General features: G+C 36.1%; 1 protein-coding gene across 1 annotated transcript; it reads left to right on the forward strand.

Annotated features, from left to right (window-relative positions):
* Positions 1-7,925: 7,925 nt before the first annotated feature.
* Positions 7,926-14,314, forward strand: LOC147292952 (putative disease resistance protein RGA3). The gene is made up of 3 exons (XM_086230975.1): positions 7,926-9,053; positions 10,962-14,178; positions 14,304-14,314. Exons 1-3 carry the CDS (start codon positions 7,926-7,928, stop codon positions 14,312-14,314), a joined length of 4,356 nt encoding a protein of 1,451 aa, XP_086087101.1.
* Positions 14,315-14,325: the final 11 nt, after the last annotated feature.

Raw genomic sequence — 14,325 nt, forward strand, 5'->3', positions numbered from 1 at the left:
TGCCATTTCATTAAATTTTCACAAATTTTAAAACCCAAACCCAAAATCAGATTTTCACAAAAAAAAAAAAAAAACACACATAAAGTCAGATTTATCATTTTGATTTCATTAAATTGGACCAAAATTTTTTTTTTTCATTAACAACTCACGCACACTCTCTCCCTCTCTCCACGACACCCCTCTCTGCACTCTCTCCACCGCTCGCCTGCACCGGCGCGTGTGGCGCCGTCGGGAGGTCAACGTCGGTGGTTCTTGCCGGGCTTTGCTCGCCTCCTCCCCCTCTCTCTCTTCCTCTGGTCTTTGTTGACCCATCTCATCATTGCCGACGCAGAACAGAGCCGAGCCACTCCGCCGGCGATCTGTGTTTTCCGGCCACATCGCCGCTCCGGACCACCTGGTTCCTCACCTCCTCACCTTGGCGAGTCCAACCATGGACTCCGATTGTCCATCCAGTCACCGACGGTGGAAAAAGGATGAGAAATTTGAAAGTCACCTCGCCGGCGATCGTGTTTTTGGCTTCCTGCAATAACATGTTCTATTAGTGGGGGTTCTTTTCCTTCCTTTTTTTGATGTGTTCTTTTTTGTTTGGATTACAAAGTTTGATTGAAATGAATTTAATATTTATGCAGTATGAAATATGGATGTTTGTTCTTCCTGCAAACCATGGGCTGTTTATTCACTGTGTAGATGGCAGGAAATCAGGAATTAATATGGATGGGTATAGTATCTTGGCTTTCATGCTGCTCTAAGGCAGGCCGTGCTATGCAACGAGGTCTCAACAGACCGTGCTATGTAAGGATGTCTAAGCCAGTGTTTTAAGAAAAACTGGTGCTATGCAATCCCACTTAAATTAGCACGGGTGATACCAAACACAGTATAAGGGTGTTATTTAACACAATCCTAGCTAGCACTAGCTAGCACGGTGAAACAAACGGAGCCTAGATGTATTGTTCATTTACACGTACAGGTCTTGTCCTCTGAATTGGGTTAGCACTTAGCAATGTGGGCCACATATATTGTTAACGAAGTTTGATGCGGACCATCTACCCAAGAGTTGAGTTCTATAACATTAACGTTTTTCCATTAAAAAAATAGATGAAGAGGTGCACAACAATAATAGTGATAAATTTAATTTGGTGCCAGCTTCTTCAGTGCTGGAACCTAATTAACGTTTCTCACGGTATATATAACGCCACCCTCTATAATAAAATAAATGGGTGTTGTTATTTAAACTTAATTAATTTATAAAAAAAATTTAGTAAAAAAACTATAACGCTATTCTTAATTTTAGTTGAGGATTCTGTTTTTATTTTGCTTCAAATGTTTCAATCAAGTTACTTTTTCTGAGTTCTAACCACTACTGCCAGTACTACCCTAAGCTTATGAGATTCATCCAACTCATGAGCCCCACAGCCAGTACAGATTTAAGGTGCCATATGTCAAAATTTAAAATAGAGCCATTTTTTTCACATACTCATACTAATTTTTCTTTTTGTGATTTTTTTGATATATTATCATATTTCAAATTTTCAACCTAGAAAATTTCATATTACAGTATTATATTGTTATGAACTTATGATCAATGAGCAATTGCCAATTGATATAAAAGTAAACAAAAAATAAAATGAAACACTGCACAAAAATAAAGGTGGTGGGGCTCACCCGGAAACTTGTCCCGACTTTAATTTTGAGGCTGTAATTCAGTCAGTTTGCAAAATGAAATAAATTTGTTAGTAGTTTGTTTTTTTATGTATTTAGATTACATAAATCTTAAAATTTATATGATATTAATTAAAAAAAAAAAAAAGCAAAAAATCCAAATCTGTAAAAATTTATGAGGGTTTTAGATAAAGCCCATTTGGGCAATAACCCAAGGATATATTTTTATCTTTGAATTTTAACCCATTTTTTATTTTTAGATGTCCATTTAGCCCCTTGATATAACAATGGAAATAAATTAAAAATCCCTAATTTTAGACATTTATTACTCATAATTTTGAATTTCAATGTTTTTATTTCCAAAAGTTTGATGACATGAATACAGAGTTGTAGAGTAGCTATTACTAGTCCCTCTCATCTATTAAGGATAAAGACTAGTTAATCAATATTTATAATAATAAATTAATTATCAATTACATGATATACGAAATTAACTTAAAATATAATATAATTATTAGAAAAACTATAATTAAATATTATTTAATATAAAAAATTAATTGATATAGTATTAAAATTAGTCATTTATCAACTAAAAAGTAAAATGAGCATTCAAAATAAATAAATAAAATATAACAAATAGAAATTCAACGTGTCAAAGTAAAAAAAAAAAGGCCGAATTTGATAACTAAAAATGATGGGTTTAATTCAAAATCAATAATTGTATTTGAGTTTTTATCCAATTATGTGAAAATTTATCCTTATTCATATTGAAAAGAAAAAGTTTTTCTCTGGTACAGAAAAGAAAAGTTAAATGAAAGATTAAAAATCTTTCTTCTATTCTACAGTACTGTATAAGTGCATATATATAGTAATACAATACCATCGCCTCCTTATATGACTTTTCTCCTACCAATCCCATCACTGCCAGTATAATAAATTTCGTGAGCTTTCATGACAACCATGCACAGCTTGCTAACTGCATGATTATTAATGTTGTGATGGTGGTTAAAATTTACCTAACAAATTAATGACAGATCTACCACCTTCCCAATTATTTAAGTTGCCAGGGACTGGTTCGAAGATGATAACAAATCCTTTACTAAGCCTCTAGATGTATTGTTCATTTACACGTAGAGGTCCTGTCCTCTAAATTGGGTTAGCACTTAGCAATGTGGGCCACATATATTGTTAACGAATTTTGATGCGGACCATCTAGCCAAGAGTTTAGTTCTATAACATTAACGTTTTTCCATTAAAAAAATAGATGAAGAGGTGCGCAACAATAATAGTGATAAATTTAAGAGTCCGTTAATATATAAGTATTGACATCTAATTTTATTAACTAAAATCACCTAAAAGCCCATTATTTCTTTGCGGACCAATTACCACAAACTCATTCTTCATTTGTGGACACAACACCACTAGATCTCAAAATACCATCCAAAAATAAACATAACAAAAACATAGCATGTAGACACCTTCCAAAATACCAGCATCAACACATCACCAAAAAATGGAGAGTCAAACTGCAAGTCCGCAACTCCAATAAACTGAAGTTTCACGTGCAGTTAGTAACTGCAACTGCAAATCTGCAACTCCAATAAACTACAGTTTTAGTTCATTTGCAGTTCAAGAAATTACAGTTTCAGTTTCAGTTCACTTGCAGTTCCAGAAACTGAACTAAACAAAAAAAATCAAGAACCTACTATTGATAAGGAAGGCACGAGGGTGGAGTTGGCTTCCCCAATAACTTTCTAGGCGTTATTACAGTGAGGAACTTGGCTTGTTCTTCTACAACGTTGCGACAGGGTCGAGATCAAAGTCAACATCGGGGCTCCAATCGGGTTTGGGGGTTGCTAAGTGTTCCGAGCTCACAGGGATGAAGAGGGAAGAGAGAGGAACTCAGAGGTGGTCCTCTCGTCGCCATCCATGGCCGGATGCACACACACGTCGTCGAGGAAAGTTGCAGCGAGGGAGAACAAGAGAGAACAGAGAGAGTGCTTGGAGAGGGAGAGAGAGAGAGAGAGAGAGAGAGAGAGAGAGAGAGAGAGATGGTGCTTGATGAAAGAAAAGATAAATTTCAGAAATAAGGGAGAGAGAGATACGTGAGAGAGTTTAAGAGAGTTTTGAAAAAATTAGCAACCATTGGATTGCTTGGATGGCAAAGATAAAAAGCCTAAACCAAACTAGTACCAAGAAATGCGTAACCAATCCACTCTCAAAGTAACCTGATTGTTAAATATTTTAAATATGTGTATTACATGTTACAAACAATAAGTAAAGTGTAGTACAGAGTAATTATTTCTAAATTTAATTTGGTGCCAGCTTCTTCAGTGCTAGAACCTAATTAACGTTTCTCACAGTATATATAATGCCACCCTCTATAATAAAATAAATAAATGAGTGTTGTTATTTAAACCTAATTAATTTATAGAAAAATTTTAGCAAAAAAACTATAAAGCTATTCTAGCTATTCTTATTTTTAGTTGAGGATTCTGTTTTTATTTTGCTTCAAATGTTTCAATCAAGTTATTTTTTCTGAGTTCTAATCACTACTGCCAGTACTACTCTAAGCTTATGAGATTCATCCATGACTCATAAGCCCCACAGCCAATACAGATTTAAGGTGCCATATGTCAAAATTTAAAATAGAGCCATTTTTTTCACATACTCATACTAATTTTTTCTTTTTGTGATTTTTTTTAATATATTATCATATTTCAAATTTTCAACCTAGAAAATTTCATATTACAGTATTATATTGTTATGACTTGTGATCAATGAGCAATTGCCAATTGATATAAAAGTAAACAACAAAAAATGAAACACAGCACAAAAATAAAGGGCACCAGGATGAAGCGACAAAAGCATCACCTGATTACTAGGTCATGTATAGAGATCAAAATCAATCTCACATCCATTAAACAATTTAAACAAAACTAATTAGTGAGTTGTTAGGGCAAAACAAAATAGTAATTAAACTTAATAAATTTAGAGTAAATTGCACCGTTGGTCCAGTTATTTTCACTTTTTTCCCAACTTAGTCCACGATTTTTTTTTTGTATCATTTTAATCCACTTTCTTTTCAAATTGCGCCTAATTAGTCCATTCCGTCTAATATTGGCTAACTGCCGTCAAATGCCCACACGTGACCAACATGTGAGGCCCATAATGGTCTTTTCCTCCCAACAGGAATGCCTAAATCTGAGTTAAGCACATTGTTATTCATCGTGGTTAATCAGAGGGTTTTGGAGGAGATAAGCAATTTCGCGCCTTTTGCTGGAATTTGGGCATCTGAGGCATCCAATCAGAGGGTTAATCCCATTTTCGGCATTTATCAAGCATGGTTCTTGATTTTCGAACGGAGGGAGACAATCCCATCTACAGTAAGTATGGAATTGTCTTAGGTTTCATTTGGTTACTGCAATTACATTTTGTTTTTGGGCATTTAGTTATTGCGAATCTTTTGGGTGGGTTTATGGTATTTGGTTACTGTGGGTTTATGGTATTTGGTTGTGGGTTTATTGTATTTGGTTGCTGTGAATGTTTTGGGTGGGTTTAGGGTATTTGTCAGTGTGACTTTTGTGTCCTTTTCATCTGGAATCTTTTGGCCATTTGGTTACAGCGAGTCTTTTGAGGGAAAAGGATGGAATTGTTTGCCACATCTACATTTTTTAACTGTGGTGTGGTCCTGAATGTTTGTTTTTTCCATAGTTTTATAATATCCGACCCTTAACATGTGTAGTCAGTGTTCCCATTCAAACAACACACTTCTGTTCTTTTGTATTATTATATTGATTTTTATGTTTTCAATTTTGGTTGATGGGTGATGTACTGCTTATATAAGAATTTTGACTGTAAGAATTTTATATTTTTCTTATTTGAGTGTTGAATTTATTCATTAAATGTTTAAGTATCTGAATTTAGGAACTCCTATATATCCTCAATCCAAGGTCTATCTTTGGTCCACAACCTAGGATTTATGTGGTTTACATTTGCTTTATGTGGAACCACAAGGACTTTAATAGTTTCACCATCAAATATAACTCATAATTTCATCACTTGGTTTTTTTGACTATGTTTGCAGGTGATCCTGATGGGCTGACATTAGAAATCCACTATGGTGGTAAGGTTATTGGTGATGGATATAAGGGGGGTTTTGTTTGCTGGCTAGACTACCTTTCAGCAGACCTCTTTTCCTTATTGGACCTTATGAAGGTTGGTGAAGACTTGGGCTATGAGGTGAATAGGAAAAAGATCGAGCCCAATAAATGGAAAGTGTACTACAAGGATCCAGATATTAATGGGCCAGCTGGATTTCTGTATCTTGGGTCTGACAGTCAAGTGCTTACAATGATTGCAAAGGTACCAGCATCTAGGGTTGCTGTTGTCTATTACGAAGGGCCAAGTACATCAAGGAATGATGTTGATGCTAGTCAGTCTGCTACTATGTGGCCCAGCTTGCATGGTGCAGAGTATGAGTTAGGTATAGATGATGTTGATACACTCAACCTTCTAACACAGGCTTCTGTGAATGAACAAGATAATTGTGCAGTGAGTGGCAAAAGGGATGGGCCAGATCATGAGGAACATAATGAACAAGGTACTGGTTCAGTGAATGAGCAGCAAGATGATGTGGATGCTGAAGATGGTGATGAAGACAATGAGCAGCAAGATATGTGGATGCTGATGATGGTGATGAAGACAATGAGCAGCAAGTTGATGTGGATGCTGATGATGGTGATGAAGACTCAGAGTTTGTAGATAGTGACTATGAGTTCTCAGAGGAAGATAGTGATGATGATGTATTTGAGGAGGAGATTGACCCACAATGCGATTGAAGTTGCACTTCTAGTGGATCAATCCTTCTTCGCAATCTCAGCATCACTTGTCTACAACGTGGGCACATCGGAGGGTCCACCCAGTTAAAAAAATTGCATCCTCCATTTCGCTGGAAAAAAAAAAAAACACAATTTGCTAGCATAAAAAAATACCCATTCCAATACCCATTCGATTTGAATTATTACATTTATCCATTATCCAAATTTCCTTACCCTTGGTATTAAACAGGTCTCAAACTGTCTTCCCGGATTCAAATCCGTCCAACTCGTCCTCACAACGGCAAGCCTTCCGCAATCGCAATAGCTACCTGGTGCATGGGGGCTGTGAGTTGATGATGTCGAGTAGGATGACATAACGAAGGACAAAGAAGTGGAGAGATTTTGAGGTTTTGGTAGCCCTAACTACTGGGTTGAATAGAAGAAAGAGGATGGAAGCCTCAACTTCATTTGGCGGGTGGAAATTCTGCAAATGGCGGGATGAAATAGGTTAAAGGTTAGGGATACTATATATCTGGTAGGAAAAGACCATTATGGGCCTCACATGTTGGTCACGTGTGGGCATTTGACGGCAGTTAGCCAATATTAGACGGAATGGACTAATTAGGCGCAATTTGAAAAGAAAGTGGATTAAAATGATACAAAAAAAAGATCGTGGACTAAGTTGGGAAAAAAGTGAAAATAACTGGACCAACGGTGCAATTTACTCATAAATTTAATTTACAGGGATACAGAACTAATCTGTAATGATGAATTGGAGTACAAACTTCGAATGTTGACTTGGTTGAAACTTTCTGAACAATAGGGGAAAGTGGAAATATATTGGCTCAAATCCCAAAAGTGTAATTTAGCTTAAATATGGGGGTCTAAGGTCTAAACAACAATAATACATACATTTAATTTGGTAGGTACATAAATAATAAATGTGTCAGTGGACAACATGTATGAGGATACTTATAGAAATGGGCATTCTAGAGGTTATAGCAAATAAGATTTTTGAGATAATTCACGCTACTCAAACCAGTTTTTTGTTAGTTATATTCATGTGTCACACGAACCTCTTGTAAACTGAGAACATATATGTCTTTATCATATTATGAGGACATATGTAAGAAAAAGCTAGTAACGACTAACAACAACTTCTTATCTGTACAAGGATATCAAACTAAACTTGAGGTCTCCACTTTGCTTGATGAGCCAAGTACAAGAGGCACATCTTCAATCCAATCAGCAATTCAGCATAGATGCGACTCATTGCCCTCATTGCCACAGCTTCTTACAAGTGTTACCAATAGCATGTCTTCCATCTCTTCTCACTTTCCTCACTTGTGCATTGTTCTCTGCTCAGACTGCTCTTTGCTTACTTCTCCGTCCCTCAGCTCTATCTAATATCTCTGCTCTTTGCTAGCTCCTTGTGTCTGTTTGAGTATGGAAGGAAAGATGTTAGAAACTGTGTTTACTATTTCTGTGAAGGTGGCTTCACTTGCTGCTCATGAACTCAGTCTTGCCTGGGGATTCAAAACAGAGCTAACAGAGCTCCGCCAATCATTGTCCCCCATTCAAGGTGTCTTAGATGCTGCTTCCCACCCACCACAAGATCGTGCCAAGTTAGTGGAAGACTGGCTCAAGAAGCTCAAAGCCGTAGCTGATGAAGCAGACGATGTGTTGGAGGAAATCGAATATGAATTTCTCCGCCAAAAAGTGGAGCTGCAAAACAATCCCATGGGAAAGGTGCTCAACTTCTTCTCTCCCTCCAATCCCATTTCATTTCGTCTTCAAATGGCACATGAAATTCAGAAAATCAAAAAATCTTTGGAGGATCTCAAGAAGGACGCAGCTTTTGTTGGACTAGTTTCAAATGTACATGCAACCCCTCATGGAATTAGAGAGGACAGAGAAACCATCTCTTCCATTGACGAAGATGAAAACATGGTTGGAAGGAAGGGAGCTGTGTCAGACATAATTGCAACCTTGAACAACTCCAATAATCGGGAAAATCTTTCGATTATGGCCATTGTTGGAATTGCAGGCCTAGGCAAGACAACTTTGGCCAAGTCCGTATACAATAAGCCTGATGTGGATAAATATTTTGATAAAAAAATTTGGGTGTGTGTATCTGACCCCTTTCATGTCAATTCGATTCTCATTCGGATGTTGGAATCACTCAACTCAACAAAAGCCGTACGAGAAAGTCGAGATGCATTGATCAAAACCCTCCAAGAAGAGTTGACTGGGAAAAAATATCTTCTCATACTCGATGACGTATGGAATGAAGATGAGGATAAATGGAACACTTTGATCATGAGTTGTTTGTCAAAACTTAATTCTACTCGAGGAAGCAGCATCATTGTCACTACCCGCAGTGCCAAAATTGCATCAATCACAGAAACGCCTGGTAACTATAGGTGTGAATTGGAAAATCTATCTGTTGATGAATGTTGGTCCATAATAATGGGTAGAGCACTTCCAAATGGTAGTGCTCCAATAGACCCGCATATACAGCAAATTGGAAAAGAGATTGCCAAAAAGTGTGCAGGAGTACCATTGGTGGCAAAGGTATGTATACTATTATTTATTATACGGTGAATTACACTTTACACCCCTCAAGTATAGGTCGTTTTTCACTTTAGTACTCGATGTTCAAAACGTATCATTGTAAAACTTAAAGTTTATGAAAATTACAATGTGCTCTTTACGTTAACTTTTCTGTTAATTTTGACTGCATATAACATATGTGAGATTCATTTACATTGATGTAGACAGTAAATTTACGCCTTGTGAACATATAAAATAAACCAAATAAATAAAAAAGAAATTAGAAAAAGACATTTAAATTATTATATATTAAAAAAATTAAAAGATAACATTGAAACTAAATAAAAAAAATTATCTCGTTCATCCCTATCTCTCCCTACTCCCTCATCTCTTTCGTTCCTAGTTTTTTTTTTTTTTTTTAATTGATTTTTATTTTTTTAACCTATAAAATTTTAGCTGGCTTTTTTAATTTGGTTTTTTTTTTTCCCACATAGCGTAAATTTATTGTCTTCATTAGTGTAAATGAATCACACACATGCTATATGCAGTCAAAATTAACAGAAAATTTAACGGAAGGGGCACATTGTAATTTTTATAAACTTTAGGTTCCACATTGAAACGTTTTGAACATCGGGTACCAAAGTGAAAAATGACCTATACTTGAGAGGTGTAAAGTGTAAATGACCCTTTATTATATTATAGATTTTAAGTTAATTTAGGCTTTTTAATTGCTTTCGATTCTTATTTGTTATTAATAAAGTTCCAACCCACAAATAACTTGTGAAATTCTTTGTTTCCTTTTTAGGTCCATTGATTTTAATTATTAAATTTCAATAATTTTTTAGTTTAGGTACCAAAATTATATAACATTTTAGATTAGGTAATAGTTGAAAAGTCAAACAAAATAATAAAGTAAAAGGTATTAGAATTTACAAATATTACATCACATGCCACTACAATAAAAAAATAAAAATAATATTACATCACAAATATTACATTAATTTATACTATATTGTATTAAAAAAAAAAAAATCAATCCAGTTACAACTTAACTGTGACGATCTTGGTAAATTGAAAAAGAGAACTCACACCACTATACTTTGTATTATTTTGAGTAAAAATATTGTTTTGACCTCTATTTATACTATATTGTATTATAATTTCTCTAAAAAAAATTCAATTAAGTCACAACTTAACTGTGACTGTTTCACAACTTAGATGTGACTGTCGTTCAGTCACAACTAAATTTGAAGTTGTGAGTGTTGTACAGTCATAACTAAATGTGAAGTTGAGACTACATTAGCAAATTTTCAAGATAATATAAAAGCCTCAAGGGTAATTTTGTCAAAACATTATAAATTTTAACTAACACTCATCATATGTGGGCCAAAGGACAAAAATGTCAAATGGAAAAGGCTTAAATCAAAGGGGCAAACATATTTGTGACCTAATCTAAAAAACTACATTTAAATTTAGTAGTCCAATTGAAATATTATATGGTCTTCATGCTATTCCAAAAAATTATTGGGATTTAGTATTTAATTCTAATTTTCTATTCCTTTTTTTACTTTGGGTTTTCTAAACAAAAATTGGGCAAGGAGTTCTTTCCTCATTTTATAACAATCGATGAAGGAAAAAAATTTATTCCAACATCACTTTTAAGTGCAATATTACTACTAATTACTAAGCCGTACATATATACTCATAAATTGTTTCATAAACACATGTATGACTCTAGCAAAGTTTGTAAAAAAGAAAACAGAACAAAAAAAAAAAAAAAAGTAGCTCTAACAGAAAAAATGGAGTGCAGCAGTATATGTTACACGTAGTATCCAAAAGAAGGTTGAAATATTGTCAACTTTGATTAATCTACTATTTTTTTCTTTTGTTACTATTAATTAATGATTTTACCCTATTCATTATTAACAGGTTTTGGGAAGCATGTTGCGTTCTAAACACACTACAGATGAATGGTTGTCAATTAAAGAAAGTAGAATATGGGACTTGCCAAAAGAAGAGCAGAAAATCATGTCGGTTTTAAAGTTGAGTTTTGATAATTTGAAATCACCATCTGTGAAACAGTGTTTTGCATATTGCTCAATATTTATGAAAGATTTCGAAATAGAAAGAGAAAAGTTGATCCAACTTTGGATGGCCCATGAATTACTTCATTCTCCTGAAAAAAGCAAACTAGTGATGGAAGATATAGGGAATAAATATTTTAATATTTTATTGGAAAACTCCTTATTTCAAGATGTTACAAAAGATGAGTTTGGCGTTATTACCAGTTGCAAGATGCATGATCTTGTGCATGATCTTGCCAAACAAGTATCAAAATCTGAGATCTTGGCGGTGCAGGACTTCAATGAGAATGAAGTATCCAACTCTGAGATCCTGACACAGGTCCTCAATGAGTATGAGATTCGACATGTTGCATGGATTCCTACTTCAACGCTAGAAGGGATGCCAAGAAGAAGTGTGAGAAAGTTGCGCTCATTGTTTTTGAATGATGACAAGGTCCTTAAAAACATCCTCCCAAGGTTTAGAGCTTTGCGTGTTTTAAATTTACATGGGGCTGATATTGATGAGTTGCCAATTTCAATTGGTGAATTGAGACACTTGAGGAATTTGGACGTCTCGGGAACAAGAATCAAAGCACTCCCCAAATCTATTGGAAAGCTCTATAAGCTGCAGACATTAAGAATGGATTGTGACAATCTCAAAAAGTTTCCCGAGGAACTGGAAAATTTGATCAACTTAAGGCATGTTTATTTTAATGAGTATGTTGAAGTTCCATTTCGGATAAGGCGATTGACTCATCTGCAAACATTATCTCATTATACTCTGGGTGGGGCGACAAGTTATGGAATTGAGGAGCTGGGTGACTTAGACCAATTGAAAGGTGAATTAATTATAAGAAATTTGCAACTTGTGAGAAATGGGGAAGAAGCGAAGAAAGCTAATTTAGTGAGGAAAGCAAACATACGCAAGTTAACATTTGAATGGAAGTGGGGCAGGGAAAGCAGCAACAATGATGAGGCTGTATTAGACGGCCTCCAACCGCCCTGTAATCTGGAAAGCTTAAGGATTGACAACTTCATGGGTGCTAAATTTGCATCATGGATGATGAGTGGGCTGCCACTCAATTTGAAAAAGATTTACTTAAGGAATTGCACTGAATGTGAAGAAATCCCAATGCTTGGTCATTTGCCAAATCTTATACATGTTGAGATTTACAATATGGCTAAGCTAAAATGCCTGGGAGTTGAGTTTTATGGGTATAACAGTGTTTCCGGTACAACTAGTACGACAAGGAATGAGACAGGGGCTTTGTTTCCAGCATTGAAAACCTTAAAAATTAATTGGTGCAGGATGCTAAGTGAATGGATGGAAGTGGTAGTGATGCCTACAGAAAAAGTAGTTGTGTTTCCCTGCCTTGAGGAGTTGACTCTATACGGTTGTAAGCAATTGAGAAATGCTCCCAGCCATTTTCCATCTCTCAAGAAGTTGGAGATAGATGGTATTGACAATGCGAGGCCAATAGAAAATATTATGAGCAGTCAACTAACCACTCTCACTTCCCTCGAAATAAGAAATGTTGAGGAGCTTATTTCTTTGCCGGAAAGGATGTTTGAAAACAACCAGAATCTTCAGCGGCTGTCTATTAAAGATTGTAAGAAGCTGAGGCATTTACCTGATGGGCTAGACACAGTCCTTCTTCAGGAGCTGACTATAGATGACTGTGGTAGTCTAGAGTCGATTCCAATTACACAGGGCATCCCATCTCTCCGCATAGTGAAGATTTGGAGATGTGAGAAATTATCAAGCCTGCCGAGTGGGTTACAAGACTGCACCTCCCTGCAGGAATTGGATATAAGTAATTGCGCTAATCTGACGTCAATTCTAATAACACAGGGCCTTGTATCTCTCCGCGAATGTCGTATTTCTAGCTGTCCTCAGTTGTCGAGCCTACCAAAGGGGTTACAACAATGCACCTCTCTTCAGGAATTGGAAATAAAGAACTGCCCCAATCTAAAATCCATTCCATTTTCATACGCCCTCCCATCCCTCCGCAGATTGGTAATTAAATATTGTGATGAATTATCAAACCTACCAAGTGGGCTTGGTACCTCTCTTGAGACATTCACAATAGTTAAGTGCCCTAAGCTAATTTCATGCATTTCAATTCACAATCTCACATCCCTTCGTGAGTTGGATATTTCAAATTGTGATGGATTCACAAGTCTGCTGAGTGGGCTACCATCCTGCACATCTCTTCAGAGCTTATCAATCGACTCCTGCTTCAATTTGGTATCTTTGGCAGAAGAAGACGTATCCAGGTTGCAATCTCCCGAGCTATCGACTCTACCAATAACACAGGGCTTTGTATCTCTTGAGAGTTTGGAAATAAGACATTGCCCCAATCTAAAATCCCTTTCATTTTCACACGCCCTCCCATCCCTCCGCATTTTGGAAATTAAAGGTTGTGATGAATTACTAAGCCTACCGAGTGGGCTTGAATACTGTACCTCTCTTCAGGAGTTGTATATTTCAAATTGTGATGGATTGACAAGTTTGCCGAGTGGGTTACTATCTTATACATCTCTTGCGAGGTTGACAATCATGTACTGCGGCAATTTGATATTAGTGGCAGAAGACGTATCCAAGTTGCAATCTCTTTCCTCTCTCAGTATATGGAGGAGTGGGAAATTACAAGATTTGCCAACGGGGCTACACTGTCTCACTCATTTGTCTACACTGTCTATTGGTGGGTTCTGGGAGGAGCTGAATTCTTTCCCCAATTTTGAGGTTATACCACAACTAGAACAATTAACGTTGCGGGGGTGGCCTAAGCTCAAGTCTCTGCCCCAACAAATTCAACACTTCACTTCTCTAACATCTTTGGGGATAACATCTTTTGACGGAGTGGAGGCTTTTCCAGACTGGTTTGGTAGCCTTACATCTCTCACCCAGCTGCATATTTCGAATTGTGAAAATCTGATGTATCTACCTAAAGCCAAAGCTATGAAACGCCTCACCAAGTTATTCTTGCTAGTGATTCTTGAATGTCCCCGTCTAAAGGAAAGATGCACCAAGGGGAGCGGCCCAGAATGGCACAAGATTTCTCACATTCCGAAAATCATTGGTAATTTTTTTTTTTTTCTCAAATCAATTACTCATGATTCTCTTGACAGAAATGTCATTCCCCACTACAAAACATTTAAAAGCAGTATGCGATTGTTATCTTTATATTTTATTTCCTTTCTTCAGCACTTGACTAAACCTTATGACT

This window comes from Dryas octopetala, chromosome 2, assembly GCF_963921425.1.
Source record: "Dryas octopetala chromosome 2, drDryOcto1.1, whole genome shotgun sequence".
Taxonomy (NCBI): domain Eukaryota; kingdom Viridiplantae; phylum Streptophyta; class Magnoliopsida; order Rosales; family Rosaceae; genus Dryas; species Dryas octopetala.

What these genes read in the sequence shown, in the direction of transcription:
- LOC147292952 (XM_086230975.1), top strand. Translation starts at nt 7,926, where the DNA reads ATGGAAGGAAAGATGTTAGAAACTGTGTTTACTATTTCTGTGAAGGTG. An exon ending in GAGTACCATTGGTGGCAAAG is followed by an intron (nt 9,054 to 10,961) that starts GTATGTATACTA and finishes CATTATTAACAG; the next exon opens with GTTTTGGGAAGCATGTTGCG.